Consider the following 27,630-nt stretch of genomic DNA (forward strand, 5'->3'; position numbering starts at 1 on the left):
TAAATTTCATCAAGAACATCCACCGCGTAGGGTTCTTTAAAATCTATTTTGAAGAAAAAGTACAGTGTTTAGGAGGTGTCTAATTAATAGAAGTAATGAAATATATTTTATTAGAGATATCGGCAATGGTGAACAACAAGGATCCTATGTTTTTGAGAATAATAATGTATGGATTTAATATTATACATCGTGTTTGTTGATTTTTTGAAGGTCTTATTTCACTTGTACTTATCTTCAAGTAAGAACGTGATCATCAATCAACCAAGGACAGAATTTTCCTTTGGTAGAAGATCCGCCTTTGGGTTCTAAACGTTCTACTTGGCTTCCGAGTGAAGATCCTGAACTGCAGTCCGGGAGAATGAAGACAAGACTCAGAACGTTAGAAAGATACTCAAAGTTTCATATAACAAATGCAATTAGTAAACTAATGTACTTTAATTTATTACTTTACTTAAAATTATGTATTTTCAGAGGAATCCACAGGGAGTGGGCTTGAAGGGCTGTAATTTCCCCCAAATTAATGAATTTTTACTTTTTACTATAAGATTTAACGTTTTAATTTTTCATTCAAAAAATCTAATATTTATAATTTAATTTAATTTTTCATTCAAAAAATCTAATATTTATAATTTAATTTAATTTTTCATTCAAAAAATTAATAAAAAATCTAATATTTATAATTTTAATTTAATTTTTCATTCAAAAAATTTATTTATAATTTAATTTAATTTTTCAAAAAAATCTAATATTTATAATTTAATTTAATTTTTCAAATTCTTTTCCAAAAAATTTAATTTTCTGAATTTAAATACAAAATATTTAATTTTTTAAATTTATTTCCAAAAAATTTAATTTTCTGTAAGAAATTTAAAATTTTTGTTACAAAAAATTTAATTTTTTGAGAAAATCTATGGATTTTTGAACTTTGTTGAGAAAAGCTATATATTTTTGAAAAAAAAATTCAAAAAATTTAATTCTTTAAATTTAATTTTTAAGATTTAAAAAAAAAAAAAATTAATACCTTGAAATTTAATCTTTGAAATGTTTTCCAAAAATTTAATTTTTCAAATTGTTTTCCACAAAACTTTAATTGGATTTTTTTAACAAAAAAATTCTAAAAGTAAGGTTTTTAGGCTTTCAGCGTTTTTTAAGGACTGTAATAATAGGCGCATTACCGATTTATATGCATTGATGGAGAAAATATATAATCAGATGTTATGTGGGACATTGATATTGTGAATAAAGATTTAGAACTATGTTGCCACTTAATTTCAATTTTTGATTTCTGTAAGAGTATGAGGAAATAGTCGAGAAAAAGATATACTTGTGAAAGAAAAAGTAAACATTATATGTACCTAAATATATAATGGAGAAACTTTTATGTATGAACAATGTACATTGTATTTCCGTAGCTTAACTCAGTATTTCTTCAACTTTTGAAATAGTAATATGATTTTTGGATAAATATATTGTTGTATTTATAACTTCTGCAAAGCCTTGGAAAGGATTTCCAGCGCAGCTTGTAAGTAAACTCAGTAATCAATATGTAATTTAATGTTATTAGTTAGGCAATATATATTTTTTTTTATCTTTCACACTTAAAAAAAAAAAAAGAATGCCTTTAAAATATATTCATAAATAATGTGTTAAAGTAAAATACTTTTCTTGTCAAAGAGTAACAATGGTGTATAAAATACTTTTTAGTTTATTAAATTTTTTAGATCAAAAAAACCATTCAAAAGAAATTCATTTTATGAATAAAACTTTATTTATTTAAAGAAGAAAAAGAAAAAACTTGAATTTTCAAAGTTTAAAATACCTTTACGAATATAACTTTAACATTTATTTTAGAGTATTATTTCATGTTAGTTAAAATATAATCTTCTTTGAATATATTAAATAACATATATAATAATTACAAGGAGATTCAAAAAAAGAAAGAGATTATAGAAATTAATTTTCCTTATTAGGATAAAACATATAGCACCATTCCTTAGTATTCTTTTGAGATATTTATAATTTATTATTTTAATCACGTATATAAATATGATACTCTCCTCATGGTATTACGTTTCAGGATTAGATATGTTGAACATTCATAATATTAGTAAACGCAATGCAGTGTTTTATACGTCAATTTGAGAAAAAAATACTTATCTAAATGACAATTTAATAAAAACTCACGTATATAGAAGTTAAAATAAAACAAAATTAAGACAAAATAATATATATATATATATATATTGACAATTCTTGCCAGAATAACTAAAATTTAAAAAACCCCGATCCAACACGACATTATTCCATTAACATGAATTTTTGGTTTACATTATTTTGCGAGCGGTCATTTTTTTAACTACTCTTACATATTATATAGTGCGTATGAAAATTGATTTATTGAGTTCAAATGAACTCTTACTCAGCTGAATATACTCATATTATTAAATTAATAATAGACCAAAAAGTTGAGCTAAATGAATGAGTGAACCTTCAAGTGAAAGTTTGCTAGATATAAAAAGATTGTTACTTGTTTTTTGATTGATTATATAGGTTCTAGGTAATTTTGACGTATTCATTTTACCCTCATGGATATTTTAGAGAATGACATATTCGCCAACCTTGTGTGTCTTTATATTATACCAATATTCAAACTTTACTTATACTTTTTTTCAATCAATGGAGTTTCGTACATTTCTTAAAGCCTCAACTAAAATCATGACTATGAATAAGGTGTCACTAGTCAATAAATCCTGATGAAATAGACTCATGATCCCTGACTTCCAACTCCTTCGTTATTTCTTCACTATTTTCTTATTTTCTTCATTTTTTCATCTAGAGTTTTTCAATGTAGGTGCTTCAGCACATTGAGATGCCCTTAAACATGCCAGGGGTACAACCAAAATCTAATTTTTAAAATCTGAGATTTCATTAAAAAAATTATTTGAAAATATAAAAAAAATCCTTTATAATTCATATTTAATAAATAAATATATTTAAAAAAATAACCATAAAAATCTGTCTCAATCATCCATAGTTAGTGTTGCGTAGGTCCTTATTTAGGGTTAAAGACTCCAGTCTTCTCCAGTTTAGTCCAGCAGATCACTAATAAAAACTTCGATCCTTGATCATGTTACTCAACTTCATTTCTTCTTTTTGAATCATTTCTAGAACTGACAGGCTGAAGGTCCTAAATTTGTAAGAATCGGTATCAGGAACTAACAGGACTGGTCCTAAGGCTGAACTGGAACCAATAAATAAGGAATGACACAACACTATCCATAGTCAATAACGTGTCATGTGAATAGCCCACTGGGGTCAGCACGACATTATTGTGCATTATTATCCAGACTAAAAAAAATATATATATACGCTGTTCTAATTTAGAGCCGAGATACAAGAGTAAAAACTAAAGGTAAAGTTGAAAACTATGATGTATAAAAATATGAAAACATATAAAGGAGGCAAATATTTCATAAAGGAAAATCTTCAAGAGGCGAAAATATATCTAAAAAATAACCAAATGTAAAAATGTTCAGGAGAAAATTACTGGTCATGGATTCTATGTATGTAAAGAGAAATATACTTATTTAGAAGGCCCAATGCGTTTAAATTAAGTTCTTAGTTCACTGATTTTTTCATAAGTAGTATACATGTATACAAGAAGCAAGAGCCAAATTTAAGAAGCGTGAAGAAAAACGCCTCTCTCCTTCTCCTCATTTATATACTACACACAAAATGGTTCACCTTTTTTTATATACATATATATAATAAACATTCAAATAGTGTATTTACAGTACAATATCTACAGTGTAGGATTCCAGTCAGTAGTAAATAGCTATGAAAAGCAAGTCAAGAGCGTTGAGGTAGGTACTCCTACTTACATATTTCCTTGGATTAATATTATATACATAATTATATTGATACAAATTTAGAGACTTCTCTTTTCGTTATTGACTTTTCTTCTTATTTTACAGTCGTTATTTTTTGTTTTATATGAAATAGTCGTTTCTTAGTCAAAAACATTGTTTTTAGAAAAGTTCTATTTTAAAGCCGGCATGGCATTAAAGTCAAAAAAAAAAAAATTGTTACCAGAACCTTCTCTTTAGCCTTAAAAACTTAAATAAAAAAATTCAGCAAAATTCATTTATCGGTTTAGCAGTGATTCACGAACAAACACATATACATACATTTGTATTTAATATATAGAATAGATATTTCCAGTAAAAAAATTATGAGCCAAGAAATATAACTATATATCCAAATAAATATTAGGATCTTCAAATGATTGGAGGTACAAGTATTAACAATGCTTCTACCGATTTTCAGTTTATTCGATGTCCACCTATTTTGCTACATGCTAAAAAGATTTCAACTCGAAATCTTGAAAAATGAGATAATTAGAGTCAAATTTGTGATGGCAATTAAAGTTGCTTGCATTCACTATTCATAAACGTTATGAATTTTTTGATAAGATAGAGGAACAATATTTTTAGAAAGAGGGGGCTATAAGAATTACCAAAAAGTTTTGACAATTTTATCGTTCTTATATAATTTATGCTCCCACATTTTTAAAAACTGTTCAAGTTTACCTCCAACTTTTGATACAAAATCAGATTCTACATATGTCAAAGTCGAAAATTTAACTTAAAATTCCTTCCAATCTCATAATATGTATGCGTTTAAGCTTATAGCAATTTTAACTACATTTTTCTTGCAACTTTTAAAATGTTGATTGTACCTATAACAATTCATATTTTCATATTTTTTTTATAGAAAAGTAGTGATTCTAAGGTCTCAGAATGTTGGTTTTCATAAAAAAAAATAGGTACTACAAAATTTGAGGATGGTTAATAAATATTTAAAGGTTGCATAACGACTTTAAAGTTGGGTTTTTTACTGATTCTTGGATAAAACCGGCATATTTTCTTCAAAACTCCAAAATACGTAGCAATACATCACTAACAATGAAATAAATACGTTAGGTGAGGATTTGATCTTAAAAAAATACCTCAATGCTTTTCACTATAATTTTTTATACTCTACACGTCTGATAATGCGCATAAAACCGATGTTGTAAATTTTATTGTATTAAAAAAAAGATAAGAAAAACTTTGGTGCTATACGCAGTACCAGTAAAATGTTTTATATGCCTTTCAGACAGTGAGTTGTTGATTTAGGGGTATAAATGTCAAAATACATTTAAAAAAATCAAATCTACACTTAAAATAAAGGAGTGGGTAAAAGTATCCAGACAATATTTTCAAATAATTTTAATTAATAGTAGATGTCATTTTAAGAAAAAATGTATAATATATAGAATTTAAATTGAACAATTAGCTGTTTTTCCATTCAATATGATCCCGCTCAGCATTTATCAGCAACTATACACGGTACATAAAGGCTGAGAACGTCTTTATTACATCTCTCTTGTTGAAGCAGGACATGTTTCTCTTCGTATATACCTTCAGGTATCTCAAAGAGCTATGGAAATATTTGTTTACTTTCCATATCAGCTCTGAGCACAACTAGAAATATACATATTAAGGTGAGGGCTGTTGGAAGGGCACTCATCCACTTTGATAATAACTTAAAACTGGCTCTCCAGATAATGCTTTTTTGGCAATATGACAAGGCGTTGAGTCTTGAATCCACATGAACCTTGTATTTGAAGTTTTGGTCAAATTGAGATCGTTGTCAAAAATGTGAGCTGGCTTGACATTCTCATGACGTTGATTAAGCCAAACCATATTATCTAGCACGACAACTTAGTCTTTATCACAAGAGGAACATTACCTCTGTATTCTGCAAACCAGCGGTAATTCTTTGGATATTAAACACCGTCCAAGGTGAATAGCTTTATGATGCCTGGATTTGAGTTGCAACCTGATGCCCTTCATCTTCGTGGTAAGAAGGGGACCCATTCTTCTGATTTAGTACTTGAAGGCAAGGTTGTCCTTGATGGACCTGCCCACCTTCCTTATACTGATGGATTTCACCCAAAAATGACCATCTATGGAGTTCCTAGGATTTGCTTTGATGGACCTCTTGAGCTCAGCCAAGAAGTGACCAGTGCAGTTTTTATCTTTGTGTAAAAAATATGAGGTATGAAAAAGCCCCTTAACCATCTTCAGTCGCTTGCAGATATCATAGACGGTGCTGTTGGTATATTTTGTGATTTTTCTGATTAACTTAGCATCGATGCCGGCCTCAAACCATTCTGCACTGACTTTACATTTGTCCTCTTGCTACTTCATTGTAAAACTGAACATATTAAGTATTAAAAAAAAGGTAATGTCTATGAACAGAAAGTTAGATATTGGCAAGATAAACGGACTACATTTAAAAAATAAGTAATTAGAAATATGTTCAGACACTTCTGTAATAGTTCTATTCCATTGTAAGTGCTATATTTTCGTATATTTTAGAAATTGTTAAGGAAATATATCATTTTTATCTAAAAATCAGTAAATTTGAAAACAAAACGTTCGTTGTGTATCCTTTAAAAAATTATTTATCACACTCAAATTTTGTAGTTCTTATTTTTTTTTATAACATGAAACATTTGAAACCTTAAGAGCACTACTTTTCCAAGAAAGTTTTCTTGAGCACCACTGTATTTAATATACATATATTAAGAACAAAAGAATTCGATTAAAGCATATGAATAATGATTATGGTTTTTTGAAATGAAATACGTCTTTTAATTAGTTGAAATGAACATCAAATAAACTATTTAATGCCATATTTTTTATTATTAATAAAGTAAAGCTCTTTTTTGACAGAATTATTAATAAAAAAAAATTAAGTTGAATAGGATTGTTAAATAAAGAAAACAAAAGAAATTTTCCTTCTTGACTCGACATCCTTTTCATTTAAAATAATTATATATAGATATATGTATTTTTATGAAATTAGTCAGCGAAAACGAGAGGTAAAAGACGATTTCCTAATTATTACTATTTAATAATAAACAAGTATCAAATGGATTTAATAGATTTTGATATCAGTGCAGCTTTTGTTTCAATTCGATCTTAACATAAATTAAAATAATATTTTTCTCATAAATGCTAAGTATAATTCTAAATTTGGCCACAAATAGAGCTAAGATTTGTATCTAAAAATATTCATCTATGTATTTCATAATATTTTTTGATCTTTAGAAGAAACTAGTAAAATGAACTTTAGAATATGTTAATAACACATCTTAACAACTTTTAAAATTAAAAAAAATATATATCATAATTACCCCGTATTTAATATCTCACTAATTATTCAAATAGTTATAGTTAGAAAACTTATATGTATATGTACATAGTTGTAAATGTTGGAATAGCACAATTTTCACAAGTGAGATTATGCCAACATTTTAGTAACTCTAAGCTATATATTTATAAAAGTATACATTAAAACCAACTCTTTTGTTAGAGCATTTTTTTTTTTTGAAAATGAATTTGAGACCTTTGGCGCTCCTAGAACTTTAAAAAAAATGTTATTGAAATTGAAATGTAAGGTCCAGACCAGGATGCCGGACTGTAGACACAAATTTTATTATTTTCAAATCGTGGACTGATTTTTTCAGTCTCAATATATAGATATTTTTTTTCTGTCTCAATCTGTTATTTTTTTCCCGCTCCCAATTTATGAGTTATACAAATAGGATTGATGTAAATCACAACTTTATATTATATTACTGTGCCCATATTCACAATTTTAACGCACACGTGACGTCATCAACAATTCATCAATAAAATCGGTCTAGGCCGAATTATATCAAACATAAAATGGGGATTTTAATCATTACGCTATAGACATCAAAAGTATTGGGAATTTATCATTTAAAATATTTCATCTCATTTTTTGGTTACAACTTGTATAATCTGCTTGTAATAGTTGTACAAAATCTCAACATATATACCATTTAATTCATGAATCTTTTTTCTTATATAATTTGAATAAAAATTGCTATATTCGTAGATTTACTTTAAATTAAATTAAAAAAAAAAAAACTTTATAATTATGGAAATATGATATATCACTACCAAGATTTTTTTCGTACTTGCAAAGCCAATTTTTTGGTTTTGTGAATATTATATATTATATTATGGGGGATAATGTCGTCGAAAAATTTCCCGCTCCCTTCTTGGCCCGAGCAACACCAAGTACCCCTTTGCTAGTATCTTTATATTTTTTAATTGGCTTTACGCTATTTTGTAAATCCAGATACGTTTATACCAAGCGAAATGATTTTCTCGACAGCAGAAAATTATGTAACAACAAGATGATCTTGTTTATTAACACAAATTATAGATAAAATCCTTCCACAAAAAAAAAATAATAACAATTAAAACTAGCACGAATACGCTATCTTAAAGATAGCCAATGAAAAAGATTTTACTTATATTTAGCTTATCTCTGTTAAAATTCTAAATTAAAACGATTTACTATAAACTATAATTATATAATAGGTAAATTTTTTTTATTGTAAAAATTCCTATTACAGGTTTTTTTGTTGTTTTCGTAAATCTAACATGCACCCCTTTTGATACTCTTGGAAATGGAACATATTATTGACCATGTTAAAATACTGGTTTTGGTTAATATGAAGCAATTTTTTTCAAATGTTTAACTCTGTGATTTATTAATTGTCATTGTCATTCCTTACTTGCCACGTTCCTTCTTCAAACCATAATGAAGATTGAAAATACATACTCAGATTAACTCACTCATTTTCTTACTAATTCCCTTTTATAATTCGTATTTAATAAACGTTCTCCCTTTTTCTGTTTGTACAATAATTCGTTTTATGGATTTTTATTATATTTTGGTACATTTTTTAAAAAACAGCCCATAGCATGAAAAAAAACAACAACTCTGAAACACAGAGAATAGATCTTGTTTAATGAAAAATAAAAAAAACTTTTTTGCAAAAAATCAAACTTGCCCTCCAGAGCCCAGGAATCTGGTTTGTTCAGAATTAAACGTAATTAAAAATACTGAATTTTTTTTAATTTTATGTCTAAAGTTTGTATCAGTCTCCGTCTAAAAAGTGAATGCGTTTTTATCATTGCTTTTCTAAGCAGGGCGTACATCACACACGCACATAAATTAATGTAATTCTATGTAGGATTTCAAGTTCTATTTAATGATCAAAAGCTTTCAATATTTGAAAACATCAAAGGGTACGTCATTTTGAAATAACATATGTATATGTACTTATTCCTAAGGAAGTATAATACATAATTATGGAATATCTATAATTTTTTTACGTCTGTATAATCATATTTACGGACATCAATAAAAACATCATTAATAAAATGGACCCAAATGCTAATTTTATATTTATAGGTATACCGAACGCAACTGTAATCCCTCTATGTAATGTCTCAGTCCTATTTATAGTATTTCGTATTTTCGAACGAGTTATTATAAAACTACTTTGTTATTTAAATGGTTAACCAATAAGAAAATCGTCATGTTTTCAATCTGAACTCAATTATGACTTGATTCTCAAATGTATTCTTTCATTATACATGTACAAAACGTTTGCATTCTTAGTTTGTTCTACACCGATAAAATGATTAGACGCCTTTTGGAGGGATTTTTGATTTTCTACGATTGAAATATAATTGAAAGACGAAATTAATATAAATGAAATTCTTGGAACACCCATTTAAAGAGTGTTCGATCTTCAAAATTTAGGAGTTCGTAAAAAATAACTATTCTAGAAAAATAAATAATCTTAATAAAAGAACAAAAAAAAAAAGAAGATATTTCCCTTCCATTTTTGCAATAGTATAAAATTGTGGAGCCCACCAAATACGTACAACCTCATTATCGGTAAAATAAAAACTACCGAACGTAAAACATGTATTCCAACTAATACAAATAAAAATTGGAGAATCGAATACAAATATAATTTGAAATGAGATAACAACAGTTTATTTTTGTTCAAAGGAGCCTATAATATATTGATAAGTTATCCGTTATGCTATACTGAAAAAGTCTTATATATTTTTATTCGTTAATTGTATATTTAGATATTCTTCATATAGAATAACGTAATTATACTTATATTTAAATTCTTTAAATTTAGTTTACTTCACACAAACTTAAAATCAATTAAATAAATAAATTTAAATTGTAAAATGATATTCAATATGATTAATAATTATTGGTTTTTGAAGTACGCTGTTAAAAAAAAAAGAATACATTGAACTACTGCATGCATTTTCATTGTTGTGTAAAGTTTAGCATAACATTCAATATATGAATGTTTGAATGAAAAAAATATGGCTGGCACTCCTTGCAAAACTCATTTATGCAGTGTGTATATAAACTAATATAGCGTAAGTGGCTTTCTGCAAAAACTATAATGGCACCATTTCTATTGTTGGTGGTGATTGTGAGTATGTATAAAGACATTAAAACCATTTGATGTGTATATGCAATAACTATGAGGGTAGTGTATGTTTGTACATATATAGTGTACAAACACTTTGATACATTGAATGCATTTTATATTTTATTTTTTGGGAAAGGTTTCTTCCTACATATTTTGGAAAATAATATGAAATGATTGATAACTATTTTTGAAAATTGTGTGTCTTTTGGCATTAATAGCAACCGAAAATGAACATGGTCACCCTAAGAATTTGAAGAATGTTTTGAAGGAGAACAGCTGAGCTGTCATGACGTTTCATTAGATCAGCTACAATCATCTGAGACAAGGGAGGAGGGGAGAAGGAAATTAACAAGGACATTGACAAGAATTACTTCGATGTTAATCCTTAAATATCAACCCCCTTCCCACATTAACTTGCCTTTTCCAAGGGGTTTGTTTGGATAGGAATAACATTTCATATATTTATTTGTTTATAACTCATTGTCAAAGGAATCCATTTAAAGCTTAATTATTTGTTCATAAAATTAAAAAAATAGTATTTGCTTCTCACAAATCTAGTTAAAGGAATATTAATTTTATTTTAATAAAATCTAATATATACAAACTCCATTGTTGACATATCTGTATTTATTTATTTTCTTTCTTTAATGTAATATAAGTTTATATAACAGAGTTTATAAATTTCAGGATTTGCAAACTCTATTCAATTATCCAGACAAAAAGTTGGATGTAAATATTCTAATGAAACTATTACATTGAGGGTTGTTGCGATATAATGCAAAAATGTATATCCTGCCAGTTCAATTTTTGTATTTTATACGTCCAATACGTGTTTGTTACATATATACGGGGGAAAAGTGCATTGAATAAAAATGACCCTTTTTCTGAATCTGAAAGTCTGCTAATGTTATGTGTAACGTTACATACAGTATATCTCAATATCACTCAAACACTTTTTGAAGCAACAGGAACTTCTTTATTTTTTCATTCATATAGCAAAAAAATAAAGTTTGAAGATGTTTTATTGACTCAAGAGTTTTAATAATTATATACTCCCATTCTTATTTCATGTCAATCAACGTCAAATTTACATCAAAATGTCTGAAAGCAGTGTACGCACAGATAATTTAATATTTATTTAATATATAAAATATTTATACTGTACTCCGTTAATATTTGAAAAATGTGAAGTGTTTCTCTATATATATGCAAAAAATAATTTAATATGCTTTCATATATTTTTACGACCTCTACTGTTTTTGAGTCTGTGAATGAGGGGAAAAATTAACCAATTTCGCATATGACATATTAATACTATTAATTACTTTTTTAATATAGGTAGTTAACACTCGTAACAACAAGAATGAATAAAATTCCTGACTCCTTTGAATGTGTACTACTAGAAATATCTTCTAATTGAAGGTAAAATTACTTTATTAAATTCACTTAAAAATAAAATTTCAAAGAGTTTAATTTTGTATAACCAATTATCAAAAGTCTAGTATATAATTTTGTATTTATTTATTTATCAACTTGTGTGTGCGTATATTTACGTTCATGTTGGTACATACAATTCATGGATCGTTTATTTACAGTAATTAATTATTAATAAGAAGTATATTTATACACACATTAGATATTAACTTTTTGAGACCGATACCGATTAATTATTTGGCTGAAAAAAAAACAATGAAAGTTTTCCATTTTTTTTACTCAAATTAATCCATGACAACCTAGTAAAATAATCACAAAAATTCCTTGTATGGCCACCACATAATTTTCCTTATAAATCAGCAAACCAAAATAACTAACATGTCATGATTAGCGAGTTCATTCGAGTGGGTTCAATTTTAGCTACATTAATTTGATAGATAATTTATTTGGGCGAGCTTCTTTTCAGTAAGATTAATTTTAGCTACATTTTCATATACAGTGTACGAGATAAAATCATGGAATAGACTTTATATCAATCTGGATTACTTAAGGGGAATATTTTGAAATACTAGTCTGCAATATTAAAAGTACCGACTATTTCTGTCAAATAAGCAATAAAGCAACAAAATTTCAAAAATAAAAAGTGTCAGCATGAAGGTGAAAAGGCAAAGGGTGTTTGATTTGCTCCACGCTTAAATGAGTGTCAAGGAGATCATGAAGATCGTAGGAGGCTCCAAGAATCTTGTTTATCATATTAAAAGCATGGTCTTTTGGTAGTGGTAGACATCCGAAAGTCAGGATTATTGAGGACGTGATCACCAGAAGTCTAGGTAAGTGATGAGACAGCATGCCAAAGGCCTCAATGTCAATGATTTAACTGAGAAGAGATATGTGAAGGATTTAGGGAAGGCTTATTATGTACGACGACATTGGCAACCCCTTTCATAAGCAACGAAGAACAACCAGGTCAAGAGAGACCAAAAGTTGTTGACTTGGTTAAAGCATAACGTCGGTATGGGCACTCTACTCCACAGACTCTTGTTCCCTTCTAAACAATACAATTTGTGGTGTAACCGAGTAGAGAATCTGTGCAACCCCTCAAGGTATCCGTCTAGCAGCAGTGGGCATCCATGTCTGAGGCCTTTAACAATAAGTGATACGGGATCTATATGGCCAGGTTAGAGGCAAATCAAAGGAAATCATTTAGAAACGTGGAAATAAATATCAGTAAAGACGAATAGTATAAATCACTCCTTTTCTTACTTGCAAAAATTTCTCCTTCTTATTCTTAATCAAAATTCCACGATTTTATCTAGCACACTGTAATATAATTACAAAAAAAAGGTCTTCATTATTCACAAGCATGGCGTTTTAAATCAAATTGGGGAAATCTAGCAAGAGCAACTGATGCTCTAGTCAGTAGTCTACTCAACTTTGTAAACTTCTGTGGATGAAATAATTTAAAAAAAACCTCATAGAGGTGACTGATGTTCAATTACTTCGATTGATGGTCTTCGTGGAGTAGTATCATGAAAAATGAAAGCATATTCCCTTTGTCAATTTTATAAGGGTAAACATTTGATTCATTGGAAATTTTTAACTTTCTGAATAAATGGAAGCATCTTAAAATATTACTGAAATTAACTTCCCTAAAGAAAAAGCTCTTCCAAATGATTGCTGCAAAGATGACATTTGTTGAAAATAACCTACTTCAAATGAACAGACACGGCTATGATTATAAGAAGTAATTCAATTTTTTGATAAATATTTTTAAAATTTTAATTAGTAGTTCCATGTAAACACAAATATTTATTTTATTTTCGGTGTAGAGGGGCGTCCGCAGGCTGTGGGCTGGAGGGCTATAGCCTCACGCCAACTTAAGGAGTTTTTGCTTTTTAATAGATTTAAAAAATCATGTAAATTATATTATTTAAAAGTGATGTTACATATCTTAAATTACATAAATTGATTTTTAGGATTAAAAAATTAACATTTTTTTAAACCTTATTTTGCCCATGTACGTCTGGGTTTGCATATGTTAATTATCTTACAACATATGGTCCTGTTTTTTTCTTTAAATAAAAATGTTGATTATATTTTAAGTAACAATGTAGCCTATTACATATTATTCTCAAATTCCCCATAGTCTGGCTATGCAATCGGCAGAGAAATACTATTTTCACAAGGGAGACCACTTTTGTGTTACAAACTAAAAAATTTCGAATATAGCATTTTTTTAACAAAATATATTTCAAGTTTTTTTATTTGTTATTTCAAGTAATATATTTTATAGTTTAGGAAGAAATAATATAAGTTGAAAGCTAGTTTTACGACTATACATTCTTCAAAGAGACCCAAAATAGTTCATTTTTCCTACATTAGAAGTTGAACTTATAATTCTTTTGTTGATTTGTTGTAGGTGAATTAGGCATCATTTTCACTATAGCTTAAATTGTTCAAAACTTTGCCTCGAATGAATCTTTCACAATATCTTTATATTTAATTTTTTTCTGAATAATTAAAGGTTGCAGGTCGTTGTTTAACAAGAAATTTTAAGCACCTGCGATAACTGCGCAGGTAGGACATTTTTTGCTATCTTGGCAGCTAGCCAAAAGTGAAGCTAAAAAAAGGACATCCATTTAAAATTTTTGCCCTACAATCATGAAAATGGAAGAGCGTCCTTTTAACAACCCTGCACCGGACGAGATAATGTTGAGCTTACAAACATTTTTACTATATTTGTTACAAATAATTATTTGCTATGTGTAATTACCCAAAAACAAAACAATTATTGCTTGAATGACACGATGTATATATTAGAACGAGACGCTATCACAAATATACCTTGGCCAATCTTCCTTGTATTTGGCTCTGCTTTGAATATTTCTTTTGAAAATAATCAGGAATTTTTTTTTTTTTTTAGAAAATTAAATGCGTTGCCTTTTTTCAACCTCTTTTCATAGGAGATATAATTTTTTTATTTCAAGTGGCCTTTCTCAATAAATGGTATGTTTATTCTATTGAATGCCGAATTTTAAGGAAATACGATTCCTTTACTTTTTTTAAATGACATTTTCTAAGGAAGAGGTTTTGTAGATATCATACTCCCCTACCACTCAAGTTGATATATCAGTCGAGCTCTACCTCATTCGTATACTAATATGTGTTACATTGTGCAGACTATTTTTAAACTGAAATATGTAATCTATTAATCATTAAAAATAATATATTATGTAAAGAAAAAAATATAAGCATTCCGCAAGAAAAATTACATTGAGGTAGGTGTTTTTACTTCTTTATTTTTTGCAAAAATAATTTATTAGGTAAAAGTGAAAATAAAGAATTAAGAAAGATGTTTATAAGGGATTTTTAAAGTGAGGCTTTTGTATTCAATTCTACGAGTATATGTAGATTTTTTTTTACATAAGTTCTGACATAGATACGATTCAATATCTTCATTTCATGCGCCTACATTTTTCTAAAGCCTTTTTCCTAAAAAGAAATATATACAGATTTTACAAGATTTCATGTTGAAATATTATGTATTTTAAAAAGATAAAATGTTTAATTATTTGCCATGGATTGTAAAAATAAAGTGTTTATTAATTAATAATTGTAACTGACTCTATAATCTACAATTTTTTTTGTCATTAGACAAGAAACTTACACTACACAAGGAAAATAAGTCCTTGAAAAATAAAATGAAAAATAATCGCCAAATAAATTCCATTACCGACAGCTGACAACACAAAAATTTTATATTATGTGCTAGCAAGGTAGCTCCGGGATTTATTTGGCGATGGTCATGAGTTCTGTTACAACGGTTCAAATAGTGGTTCAAGCCAACTGTTGAAATATCCTTATAATGAAAAAGTTAAATTAAAAATTACCTGACAGTAGTATCCAGCATTTTTTGGAGGTAGTAGGCGTCAAAGAGCAGACATTGCTTAATCTATTATGACCAAAAGTTTAAAAAAAATCCAAATTTGAACACATCCTTCTATTAAAATGATAATTTTTAATAAAAAAATGAATCCATAAGTCTCAAAATTTGTAAATATATTTTCTAAATATTACTCAATAATTAAGTATTTATATGAAAAAAAAGGTATGTCTGAAAAAAAAAAATGCCAAAAAGACTCTGAATTGTTGTCTACAAAAGATAATTTTGTATGCAATTCCTGAATTATATTAAAAAAAAGAGAAAGCTTCGTCTTTCTCTTTCGAGCTATTTTTACTTAATAAGAAACTACTATGATAATTTTTATGGACAAAAAATTACACTTAAGTCTAAAATATATTTTTATTCTGGTAAAATAATAATATTGTAAAGTTTTTTATAACGTATCTTTTCTATAAGTTTTATAAATATAAAACCTCGCAATTTGATGTTTAAGTTATCATCACATAAAATACTTGCTAAAAAATTAAATTTGGTCACTCAATTTAATCAAGTAAATCTCCAGTGGATCTTCTTTCTTCCTTTATTTTGTATTTTATTTTATCATTGAGAGTAGACCATGATTCATGATTAATATAATTTAAAGAACCGTATCTTGTGAAAAAAGTTAATTTTACTTAATAGGTTCCAAAAAGTATTTCCAAGATCTTTTCATGGTGCTTCTATACATATAGTAATGATATTTTTTAAACAAAAATGATTCTAATAGTCTCAATATTTCTACATAATATATCCCTTTGTTATTCGTCTAATATTTTGTATAAAATAAAATGTAAGTTTTTCTAAAAAAGTAAAAATAGTTATTCAAATACGTTCCAAATGTGAAATGCTCCATTTTTGAGCTTGATCTTATGAGTATAGCTCCAAATATTTATTTTAAAAGTACTTCATCTCTAAAAAAATGTAATAATAAAGTATTTTTTAGATCATTGTTAGAAAAAAAAAAAAGGTTCAAATAAATTAAATATTGACGGATTTATTTAATATTTAAACTGGTTTAAAAAGCTATACAGAAAAATCTATACTTTGGTCTTAATGTAATAAATTTGCTTTATTAATAAGTAAGATCCCTTTTCAATAAGGTATACACTCGTTCTTCACTAAGATAACCTTAAGTATCATTAATAATATTATATAAAGTACACACCTTTTTTTAGTATGAGCTTTAGCTATACACTCTCGTTCTGAAAAATAATTCCCCTACTCCAACTTTATACAGCCTAAAATGTTATAGAGATATATAAAATACGAATTGATCAAAACACTTGTGAGATTTCATTCATGTTTCATAAAGTTGTTATAAAAATATAATAATTTATTTTCTTTTTAATACGACGCGTAACACTCGATCCTACATTGTTATTTCTTAAGGTCAAATGACTTGACGACATTTAAACATCCAGAAAAACTTTGTTTTATGAATATATATCTATATATTATTTTAATAATAGCACTCTGAATTGTTGTTCCCAAAAGATAATTTTTAAAACAAAAACTGAAAACTATTTGAAAATGCTCTTTTTTACTAAAATGATATAGTTATATGAATCTTTGATGCCTTGACTGTAGTCTTGAGTCCTAAATAAGGACCAACACAACACTAGATGTAGCATACTTTCACATATACATAGATACTAACTTTGCATTATTAATATAGAAGAATAATTAGTCATTGCAACTCGTGAAACCGGAATCATAGCTACATTAAACATCCTCAAATATGTTTATTTATTGTTTTATTTGGAAAATGTCCATTTGGTAAAATGGCTTTGGCAAAAGTATTTTAGAACCAGTTCTTTCGTCGAAATACAACTTTTTAAATAAAATAATAGTATTTACGAGTATTTATGATACTTTTTGATATTGTATGATCATGTTACATTAAATGTTATAATGTGAATATATGAATGTATTTACTCTGTAAATGTTTTGAAGGAAATAATTAATCATTAGAGTCCAGACATTTTTGGGAAAAATGCTTTAATATAATTAAGGTTTACTAAAGATAATTTATAATACAGTAAGTTTATAATTATATGCAGTAGAGTGGTAGATACTTTGTAAAGTTGACCGATTTTTCATGGGCCACGAGATGTTTTGAAGTGTTGGAATCCAAGAAGACACATAATCAAGAGAAAAGACGCAAAAATTTAATTGTTACAAATTACTCCAGATCAAAATTGAATAAAAACTTTCAAAAGTCTATTTTCATGAATTAATTTACTAAGTATTCAAACTATGTATAGTTATGCCAATTTGTATCCTGTTCTTGAAAAAGTTTGAAAATATAAATTGCTGAATAAATAAAAAATCCATAATTATTTATCAATATTTCTATGCCGTCAATAGTTACTTCATGAGTTTTAACTTACAAAACCAGCTACATAATAAAGTCAAAAAAATTACAAACAAATACAAAAAAAAATTATTAAATATTTTTTTCTTTTCTTATACCTTAATTGTAATAAGATTTTTATATTGAAGTACTTCTGGTACACTATGACTTTGAATGGATGGAAAACAGCGGTTTTTGATGTGGCAGAAAAAAAAAATTAGGAGGTCATTACCAACACCTAAATACATTTTGTGATCCATAATAATTTTGAATTGGTCAACTTTACAAAATAGGGAACACTCTAATATGCAGGTATGTATAAATTATTTTCATTCCTAAGGATGGCTTTATGAAATTGCAGGGGGTTTACCTTATTTACACAACATTGAGTTGTGAAATTCTAACATTAAATACACATTTTCGTAATCCATATAATTATTCATAGAATTTGTTAAGCAACAAAAGTATTATATGAATGAAAGTCGCATTACCATAATTTGGGGTGCAAATCTTAAGAATTTTTGGTAGATTATAAGATAATACAGATATGCATACATTACAAAACTATACATAGGTACATACGCAAAAGAACAGGGCCACACAAAGCTACTACAACATATTGATCTTATATCATTTTTAATTATATAGTTATTATGTATATATTTGTTCATTTTTGTATATTTGATAAATTTAAGAATACGAAGATCTTCATCTTCTTCTTGCATAGCTTGATATCTCTCATATGAGAGCAATGGACATCTGTTAATAAGTTATTCTGTGCTTGTGGCTCTTCCATGCAAATTGCAATTGTATTTTTCCGTTTCCTCACATGGGGCGAAAATGTAATATGACCTGTGTAGGCTTGAACAAATGAGTTCATGTATTGACACAAAAAATTTGACCATCTTTTGTTTTGGTTTCTTCAATATCTGGTGTGTATGTTTCATTCTTTGATCTTCCCTGTATCTGTTGTACAAAATTTCGAAGAAGACGTCACCCACGACCTTCTTCATGTAGTTAGGAGACGTTACAATGCACAAACGATTTTGACTTTCAGTACCATGTATTGCAAGATAGTTTGCAAGTTCATTTCCTAAAATATCTGTATGGCCTTTGCACCAATCGAGATATTTGTTTATTTCACATTTTCCTACGTTTAATATTTCTTTGCACTTCTTAGCTGTATCATTTTTTGTAAACGGATTGAGAAAGCAGCAAATATCAATTAAGAATCTGATCAAATTATTACGTTATTCGATGGCTTGTCTCGGTTAAGAAGAGCTACAATTGATTGTGTGATGGCGATGATTGCTACTTGGAAGACCAATGATTCGTTATTCAATGATGCTGACGATTGATGAAAAGGTATGTCACCTCCAGAGATAACCCTTCTCGTACCTGTATTGCCTTTCTCATTTTTGGATTCGTCTGTATATAAAATTATATAAGGCTGTTCAACTTGACGGTTGTCAACCAGGTACAATTGACAGTGATATAGTAGCTTACTTTATATAATTCAACTTGATCAAGTATTTTATCGCAAAGGAAACGATGCTCACGACGCCTTGGACACCCTCCCAGGTGTCCCGGAGAAAATACCTTCCTCTCCATCTAGACTTCGCAGCTTGTGCTTGTAAGTAGAGGTCGATGGGAGTAATGCCCAACACTATTCCTGTTGTTGGTGTTGATCGGAGGGTATGAGAGATGCACAAGAGTGGTTTTCTCTGAATGGTGGTTAATTTTCTTACTCCACCTTTCATTGCAATACCAGTGTGCACGCATGCAAGACACCCATAGGTGATGATATGTCTGATCATGGTTTCGTAGAACCAGATAACTTTATCAGAGGTTAACCCCCACTTTTGCCCTATGACTGCTTTTGCTATGTTCCATATACGGGAACACTTCGCAGCTTTTTCTTTCAGGTGTTTGGTCCAAGTGAGTCCTTGATTACTTTGTACTTCATTTGTGTTGAATATTTCGTAATTTTTTCATCCATATATAATTGTGGAAAGTATTAAGATCCTAATTTATATGCTTTTGAGAAGACTATAGATCATTATTTTGATGGATTAAAGGTGAGACAATTTGTTTTTGTCCATTCCTGAACCAAATTTATAGCATCGTGCATCTAATTGACAATGGTATTAGGATGTTTACCACTTATTAATAGAAAGATATCCACTACATAACCTACAACTTGTACTGCACCTTCTTTAAACTCGGTCAAGAGGGTATCAATAATTATATTCCACACCATTGGAGATAAAACTCCCCCTTGAGGACTACCACGCGTTGAATTGACGTTGTTTTTTTCAACTTTTAATTCAACCATGACTATTTGTGTATTGAGAAGGTCCCTATACCATTATTAGATGATTCTAGCATTACCAGCTGTGTCATTGTTGTGTTTTCTGAGTGAAATTTTATGTAATCAAATGCATCTGTGCAATCAAAACTGGCTGCAAGTGTGCATTGTTTCTGATAGATTGATTTTTCGATAAAATCTGTTGCTTGTGACAAGACGGTTTTAGTTGATATATCTTTTGTAGAATCATGTTACTAATGCAGTCTAGGGATAACTAACCCTTCTACATTACACTGTACAATTATTTCGAGTCATTTAAGGATGTAGTTTGAGATGGTGATTGGTCTAAATGATTTTGCTGAGCTGTAGTTGTCTTTACCTGGTTTCAGCAAACATACAACTTTCATTTCTCACCCGGTCTTTGGTGTATAGCTAAGTACTGAGAATCACTCCGAAAAGCACATAGATATAATATATAATGTTTTCTCCGCGTTGTTATAGTACAACTGATTTAAGTCCATCTGGTCCTAAGCTTTTAAAAGGTCGAAGGAGTTGAATGATTCTTTGACACAATTAATTTTCACAAAGTCAATGACAAAGTTAGTTTCTCACAATAGTCGATCACAGGTGGTATTGATTCTGCAGTCAGGGAAATGAGTTTCCTTTAGTATTTGGCAGGATTTAGCAAGTGATTCTGCGTATCCATTATAAGATTATGTTAATCTGTAAGAGTTTCAAGAATTTCTCCTCTAGTGTCAATGTATTTTCTGCCCCAAAGATAAATATGAACATTAGAATCAATGGCCCTACTAAGAGGTTTTTGTAGAGGTTCATGATAATTTTAAGTATATTTTGCAAACATCTTTCCCAGATAATTGTGGGCCAAACCATGCATGTAAACGATTAGCAGTTGGCATGCATACTCTTTTTTTTAACCCATGTTTGCAATGGATAGTACAACCAAATAGAGCGAGGCTTTTTGTTGAGCCGTTACTGAGGTATGGATGGCTCTGTTATTTACCCTATTTCCAATTTTCTGAGTTTCAATCCAGAGTTAGCTGCTTTACAGTGTTGATATAGGAGCAGCTAATCATTTTGATTTCTTTTGTTTGAGTTTAGCCAATAATAGGGGTTTGGCAGCCAAATCGAAGAATATATCTATTTTGGACTTCTTTTTGCTACCACAACTTTTTGAATAATAGTTGATGTTTCCCAGAGTTTTCAACACCTACTGCTTGATTTAGCAGATATTCTCATGACTCATCTGGAATTCCGTAGTTCTCAGAAGCAGTTTCTCTAACACTGCCAGTTTCCTTGGCCTTTGAAGTATTTTTACCATTATTTTATTTAGTGCCAGCATCAATATAGATATTAGCAATTTCCTCCGTGCAACTACTTACACTATCATAAACAATGGTAGTTGTTTTGTGTTGATTAGACTTATCAACACAGGATTCATAATTTTTATCTTGGTGTATCACCTTTTCCACATTTCTTCACTTTCTTGAGTTCTTTCGAGGGTCCTGAAAGCGCACCTTTCCTGCTAAATCCACCTTAGTTTTTTTAATAGTTAAACTATCTTGGAAGACAGAAGGTGCAATCATGTACATGACAAGGATACTTTAGTTTTAATGTCCGGAAGACATATAACATGCCCCCTCTCGTATTCAGCGACAGGATCTCTCCAATACCCGTATCCTTTTCAATATTGCTATTATAAAAACTACTATTATCAACAATGGAATCATAGTCAGTTTTTCCATTTGTTTTATTATTATCAATTGCATTGTCTTTGAATAAAACTTCCTTAACTGACTTAAGATAATCTCCCCATTTCACAAACTAATTGATACAATTTATTTTGCAAAGTTACCTATTTTGTAACACTTTGCACATGTAATTGACTTACCTGCGTTGATAATACGAGTCTTTAAACCTCTAAAAACCTTTAAATCCTGGAAGGTCACGCTTTGGTATCAATCCAATAACAAAAATCCCGTTGTTAAGGCCCTTTAATCTTCCATCAATAAAAGCAGTCTCTTTTGCAGGCTTTACAATTAAGCAAAAATCTTTAAATACATCATCTATCTCACAGGGCTTAACATCCTTATGGGGAGAGTGAATAGTTATTTTCTTTTCAAATACAATAGGATTTCCAGACTCGTCTTTACATTGGGCTCTTAACCCTCTTACAACTCCTTTAATTCCCCCATCCCGGTCATTGGCTTCCCATATTGGAAAAGTATCCTCTACGTGAGAAGAGGCTAATTCCTTTTTCAGTACTGTAACCACCATAAGGCGAGAACCAGGACAAATATGAATTCCTTGAAGAAGGAAAGTGCCTATCTTCAAAGTTCCAAAAATTAAGTTCTCAACTTCTGGAACAGTTGGCCGTTTAGGAATGCGACCTCCATCATTGCTTATAATATCAATGATTATCTTTCTTCTAATTGTTTTTGAAACCAAATCTTTTTTCAATACATTTAAATAGCTATGTTGTCCACTAGAAGATTTTTTCATTGTTGAAATGTAAATTTGTCGGAACTTTTTCCAATATGAAGTGATAATAAATATATGCAACCTCTTACCAGCGAATCGAGATCAATAAGAAAATTACAAAATCTTTTTTTTTCTCACAACTATTCCACACTGTACGATATGTCTCTCACTAAATATACTCACAATATATATAGAGTCTCACTTATACATAAATTCAATTTATAATTCATTAAAATTATATTTTGTAAGAATAAAAAACGAGAGCGCCAAATAAAAAGAATAGTCACTGTATTACTCTTTTCTTCTTTAAAAAAAATTTTTTTTTGTTAAGAAAGTAAATATATCTAGGCTTTTCTCACCTAGTTTATAAGTTTTATGGATTAAGTTGAATATAAAACTATTTGTTTTAAAAATAACTAAGATTTAAAAGGTCTAATAAAGCAGAGAGATTGATTTGATTATTATTTTTTAGAGGTAAAAATAATTCAAAAGAAGAAATTTTAAAAAATCCTTCGAAAAAAACAAACATTGAATTAGAGAAAGAAGTAAATTAATCAAAAATGTATCGCCACTACTACTGGAAATTAACAAGTATTTTTTTTGGAGCTAATAAGATACCATAAAAACTTTTTATTTTCATAGTTGCTCTACTGTTGTTTGTCTTCTATGGGGGTTCCCTGATGAGTGCTAGATTTTTCATATGACAAGTATTCATTAAAGCCTGCTAACCTTCAAATATTCCGACTATTACATTGCTTTGAAGGATGACGCTATAGGCTTAGTAACACAGGTATACTAATTGCTCCATTAAAATCTGAACACTATGAATTTTAAACTTCCACAAGGTATAATATATTAATTAGCAAGATAATTTCAACATAATTAGTTCCATAAATAGATGGGGGTCTGAGCTCACTTAATTATTAATGTATCCAGCCTAAGCGGCAATGATGGGCTCAGTGTAAGGATGACGGACACTAGAGGCAATCCCCTCGACATGGACCCAAAAGGTATACTCAAGGGTGTTGGCATCAGGGTTGTAGGGGGGTGCTAAAGGGTAAAAAAGGAGTTCAAAAGAACTCAAAAGAGTATTGCAACGGAACAGATGGTGTCCTTTCATTGCTGGTGCCAAAAGTTGCCTCTCCACCCTCACAAGGCTCTTTCCACCCACATTTTTGATAGTTCTTTGGATAGTCTGGTGTTAAACTCCGAGATTTCTTGCATGGGCCATGACAGACTTGAGGTGATTGGCCTGATCGGGGTTCAGTTTGGCCTTTTTGACGAAGCCTTTCTTCATTTCCAACGTTTTGAATTTTCTCAAAGCGTAAACGGTGTCCTCGAGACGCCCTACTGTTTCGGTCGCATCAATGGAAATTAGTCGATAACATTTAATTGTCATGTTCTCGACTTGTATGTAAGGAACATAACTATGTTTTTTTTTGTTTTGTACTAATTGTTTATGCTTTAATATATAGAAATATGAATTAATTTCAGTCACTCAAGCTTAATTATTTATGGAGTTAGTAAGCGATCTGATTTCAACGGACCACCTGGTAACTTTGGTTTTATTTATTTATATTCTTGTAAGAAAGGTTGTGAGTTATAATTAAGCTTCCTTTATATTTTTGCCCAAATGAATTTAAAATCAATCAATCTTGTTGCTGAACTAAATCCTCTTGAGACATGTATTCATTTTTGTTTTTATAGTAACTCCTTCAAAATAGTTATTTTTTTGTTCATATTTAATAAATCAATTAGGTAGGTATATTAGATGAACAGTGAGCACCTTACTTTCAAAGAATAACCTTTCTCATAAAAACCAAGGCTGGGAGAGTAGACTAATGGTTAGTGATATTATTGATCTCGAAAATATCAGGAATTTTAAAAATCCGTCTTTTTAATAATTTTATTTTATTTTCTAGAAATCTAAATCTAATAATCTCTGACCCAAAAGGTTTTCCTCATGTCTCTTGAGAAATATTGGAAAACAATAATAGGTATTTTCTCAATTTTTGGGGGAAATTATCAGTTTTATCAGTACATTATTTTTGACACATCAACAAAGGACAAATCTTGAACATACGCATACACAATTTTATCAATAACTGTTCATCCTTCTCCCTTATACACAAACATTTCAAAATTTGTTTTTAATGTTCAAAAACGTATAAAAAGAGCGAAACTAAAGAATCAATGGGGTATGAGCGTTGTTTACTTATATTGGTTTGTAAACAAAGCGACAGAGAGTTGTGGCAAAATAATGCAACTCCCTCAATGATAATATTATTGAAATAAAAACGTACATCTTGTATAAGTTTGCTTACACGCCATACTTTTTCTTTTATCTCTAAATCGGTGATTAAAAAAAGTACAAAAAGTAGATGGAACTCTTGGATGCACTCCGAGAAGACTTACCCAATTCCCTCCTCCGAATACTTCATAAGAGCCCATTTCAGAGTTTTCCCCACACAATGAGATCTTCTATGTACTTTTTGTGACCCTTTGAAGTGTTAATTACTCGAATAACTCGATAAAGTCGAGATCCTTCTCTTTTTCCTCTGTCAATATATTCTTTGTATCGCTCTGCGTCCCTAAACTAGACGTAGTGAAGTTATTTTCTTATTACTGAAAGGTTATGAGAATTGAATCTCTACTATCCTCTGTTCGATGTCTCCAATTTGGAAACAGAAAGAGAAAGGTTGACGTGTGGACAAAATTATAGAGGATAACCATAAAAACTGAAGGTGAATGTAATGTTGTATCAGTCCTTATTTAGGACTGAAAACTTTAGTTCCGTCCAGTTCAGTCTACGTCTGGTGCAGTTCAATTCTGCCAATCAGTCAAAAAACTTATAAAGTTCAGTCCTTGATGACGTCAGTTAATATTATTTCTTCTTTTTTCAATCAGTTCCAGTACAGAAAGTCCGAAGGATCGACAGTCTTAAGGATCGGTCCTAAGACTTGACTGGACTATATCGAATAAAAAGGATTGTAGCAGTATCTTATTCATCTAGAAGGGGCTGTAAAAATTATTATCAGCCCACTCCATTTTTTTATTATGTTGTATATACATACATATGCGAATAAAAGATAATTGCTAATCTATATCATGTAGTATGTAACTCTGTATTGCGGATGACTTATTTAAATATTTTTATAAATTTTAGGTAGAACAAATGGAAAGCTCAAACAACACTATTACTGACTGGACAGAGGGAGTGCTCAACATACTCAGTGGAAATGGCGAGTTTACGAATCTATCATACGGAGCTATCCTTGTTGTTATGGAGATGTCTCTTACACTCATATCCATTGTTTTCAATCTCATCGTTATCATTTCTATTCGTGAAAAAGAAAGTCTTTTAAATTCTACTCTGAATGTCATTCTGGGAAATCTCTGCTGCTCTAATTTAATGGCTGCCGTGTTCGTCAAATCCATTGCCATTATTTATAATGGCTACGCTGTTGCATCTGGCAAATGGAGTGTTGAACTAGCTTTTTGCACTGTACATGCAATATCATCTAGGGCAACATGGGCTGTTCTTCCTTATTCAATAGTAGTCCTAAGTTGGCTCTTTGTTGTTCATCGAGCGACTCGAATCCTTGGCAATGTCGTTCCTGGATGCTCCATCAAAGGGAGTTTGGGTGAAGACGAAGAAAGATTTGAAGAAGTACACGAAATGGAAGTTTGTAGAAAAATTTCAGAAGGCGAGAGACATTCTGATACAGAGGACGTAAGCAAAGATGAGGAGGGAACGAATCAAGAAATAGAGGATGAAGAAGAGTTTCAGGGGATGGATGGTTTGGGAGCCACTCAAAAAGGAGTTCTTGCATTTATTTGGTTTGTATCCCTAGTCTACTCTTTCCTAAGTCCTCAAATCTTCAATAAGAAATCCACGTCCTGCGTACTCCGAGATGAACTTAATACAAATCTCAATTTAATTTCTCTCATTGTCATGATCCCTGTGCCACTTTTCATAGGACCTATTGTTTGTACATTTGCTCAAATCTTTCTAACTTGCTTATCATGTTTCAACCGCTCTCATAGCAGAGTTCAAAGTGATAGCTGCAGCCCTCCTTCCAGTGATCATCATGTTCCTCATTACTCTCCCGCAACCTATGCACTTCTTTTTCTTCTTACTCTAGTATTTGCTCTTGGATATCCTGTCAATATGTTCTTTGTTGAGCAGTACCTTGGAAAAAGAGAAACGATTTTCGCATTTATGGCATTGAAATACGTTTTTGGATACCTACATATTCTTCTTATTCCCATTTTTATCATTCTTACACGGAAAGACATACTAAATGCTGCCATATCTGTCTTTAGCCATAAATCTATGGACGCAGAAAAAGATAATGACATCACGTTTGAACAATTCCAGACACACTGTGGGATGGGAGTGAATCCCAATTAGCCTTAGCAATTCCTCAAAAATTTCACTTTTAGCCAATGCAAATGAACTTATTTTAATAAATATTTTAGCCATGCATGGACTTGGGTGAACAACTATAAACTATTTATTAAGATAATAATTATCATTCCATGACAGGTTATTCCTAATTCCCTCTACCTCTATCAATTAACAAATATTATCTTTCATTTGAACACTCTAAACAAGCTTCGAAGTAAGTTATGAATTTTTTATTTTATTTTATGTGATTTTTTTATTATAAATAAATCCGTTAAAAATA

General features: G+C 29.6%; 1 protein-coding gene across 1 annotated transcript; it reads left to right on the forward strand.

The window, feature by feature from the left end:
• Positions 1–3,796: 3,796 nt before the first annotated feature.
• LOC121128571 (uncharacterized) lies at positions 3,797–27,630 on the forward strand. The gene is made up of 2 exons (XM_040724162.2): positions 3,797–3,863; positions 26,106–27,630. Exon 2 carries the CDS (start codon positions 26,115–26,117, stop codon positions 27,351–27,353), a length of 1,239 nt encoding a protein of 412 aa, XP_040580096.1. The 5' UTR covers positions 3,797–3,863; positions 26,106–26,114; the 3' UTR covers positions 27,354–27,630.

Source organism: Lepeophtheirus salmonis, chromosome 13, assembly GCF_016086655.4.
Source record: "Lepeophtheirus salmonis chromosome 13, UVic_Lsal_1.4, whole genome shotgun sequence".
NCBI classification, from domain to species: Eukaryota; Metazoa; Arthropoda; class Copepoda; order Siphonostomatoida; family Caligidae; genus Lepeophtheirus; species Lepeophtheirus salmonis.